The sequence below is a fragment of the Primulina huaijiensis genome, unplaced genomic scaffold (assembly GCF_012295235.1).
Source record: "Primulina huaijiensis isolate GDHJ02 unplaced genomic scaffold, ASM1229523v2 scaffold200214, whole genome shotgun sequence".
In the NCBI taxonomy this organism is placed as follows: Eukaryota; Viridiplantae; Streptophyta; class Magnoliopsida; order Lamiales; family Gesneriaceae; genus Primulina; species Primulina huaijiensis.
This window is the reverse complement of record NW_027351948.1, coordinates 1-486: the sequence shown is the minus strand read 5'-3', so window position 1 is coordinate 486 and position 486 is coordinate 1. Positions and strand designations below refer to the sequence as shown.

The following is a 486-nucleotide window of genomic DNA, read 5'->3' as shown; positions in this document are numbered from 1 at the left end:
AGAAGTGCACAGAACACTCCTCCCATTGTTTGTAGGGTCCATAGGATCCAGAGCCTTCCCCTCATCCCGAATTTCCGGGCTGCAACATCGGACGCGTATCCGCCGAATGGGCGAGCAACCAGGTTAGCCATGCCGAATGTGGCTGCTATGATTCCGGCAGTATGGAGCTTCAGGTCAAATCTGTCGTAGAAGTACTCAGCGATGACATTATCGGTGGACAGCTCAACTCCCATGGAGTATCCGTAGAGGAGTACAAAAATCCAGGTCCTGTAATTAGAGACAGCGTAGCGAAACACCTTCCAGAACTGATCTTTCGCAACTTCTCCCTTCTTCTGCAACGTGCTCAGGTTCCCATCAGGCAGATCTTGGCCCAGAGTCATCACCAAAATACCCATGATCACATGAAGCCACCCCGGAACGAAGAATGCGATCCTCCAAGCCGTAAATGGAGTGGATCCCGCCTTCTTGATTATCTCATACAGCACA

At 51.0% G+C, this 486-nt stretch overlaps 1 protein-coding gene across 1 annotated transcript; it reads right to left on the bottom strand.

Moving 5' to 3' along the window:
* Positions 1-10: 10 nt before the first annotated feature.
* On the bottom strand, positions 11-479 carry LOC140966028 (high affinity nitrate transporter 2.4-like; the record flags this gene model as incomplete). The annotated part of the gene is made up of 1 exon (XM_073426299.1): positions 11-479. A coding segment is annotated over one exon (469 nt), but the record flags the coding sequence as incomplete, so codon positions are not given.
* Between the last annotated feature and the right edge of the window lie 7 nt (positions 480-486).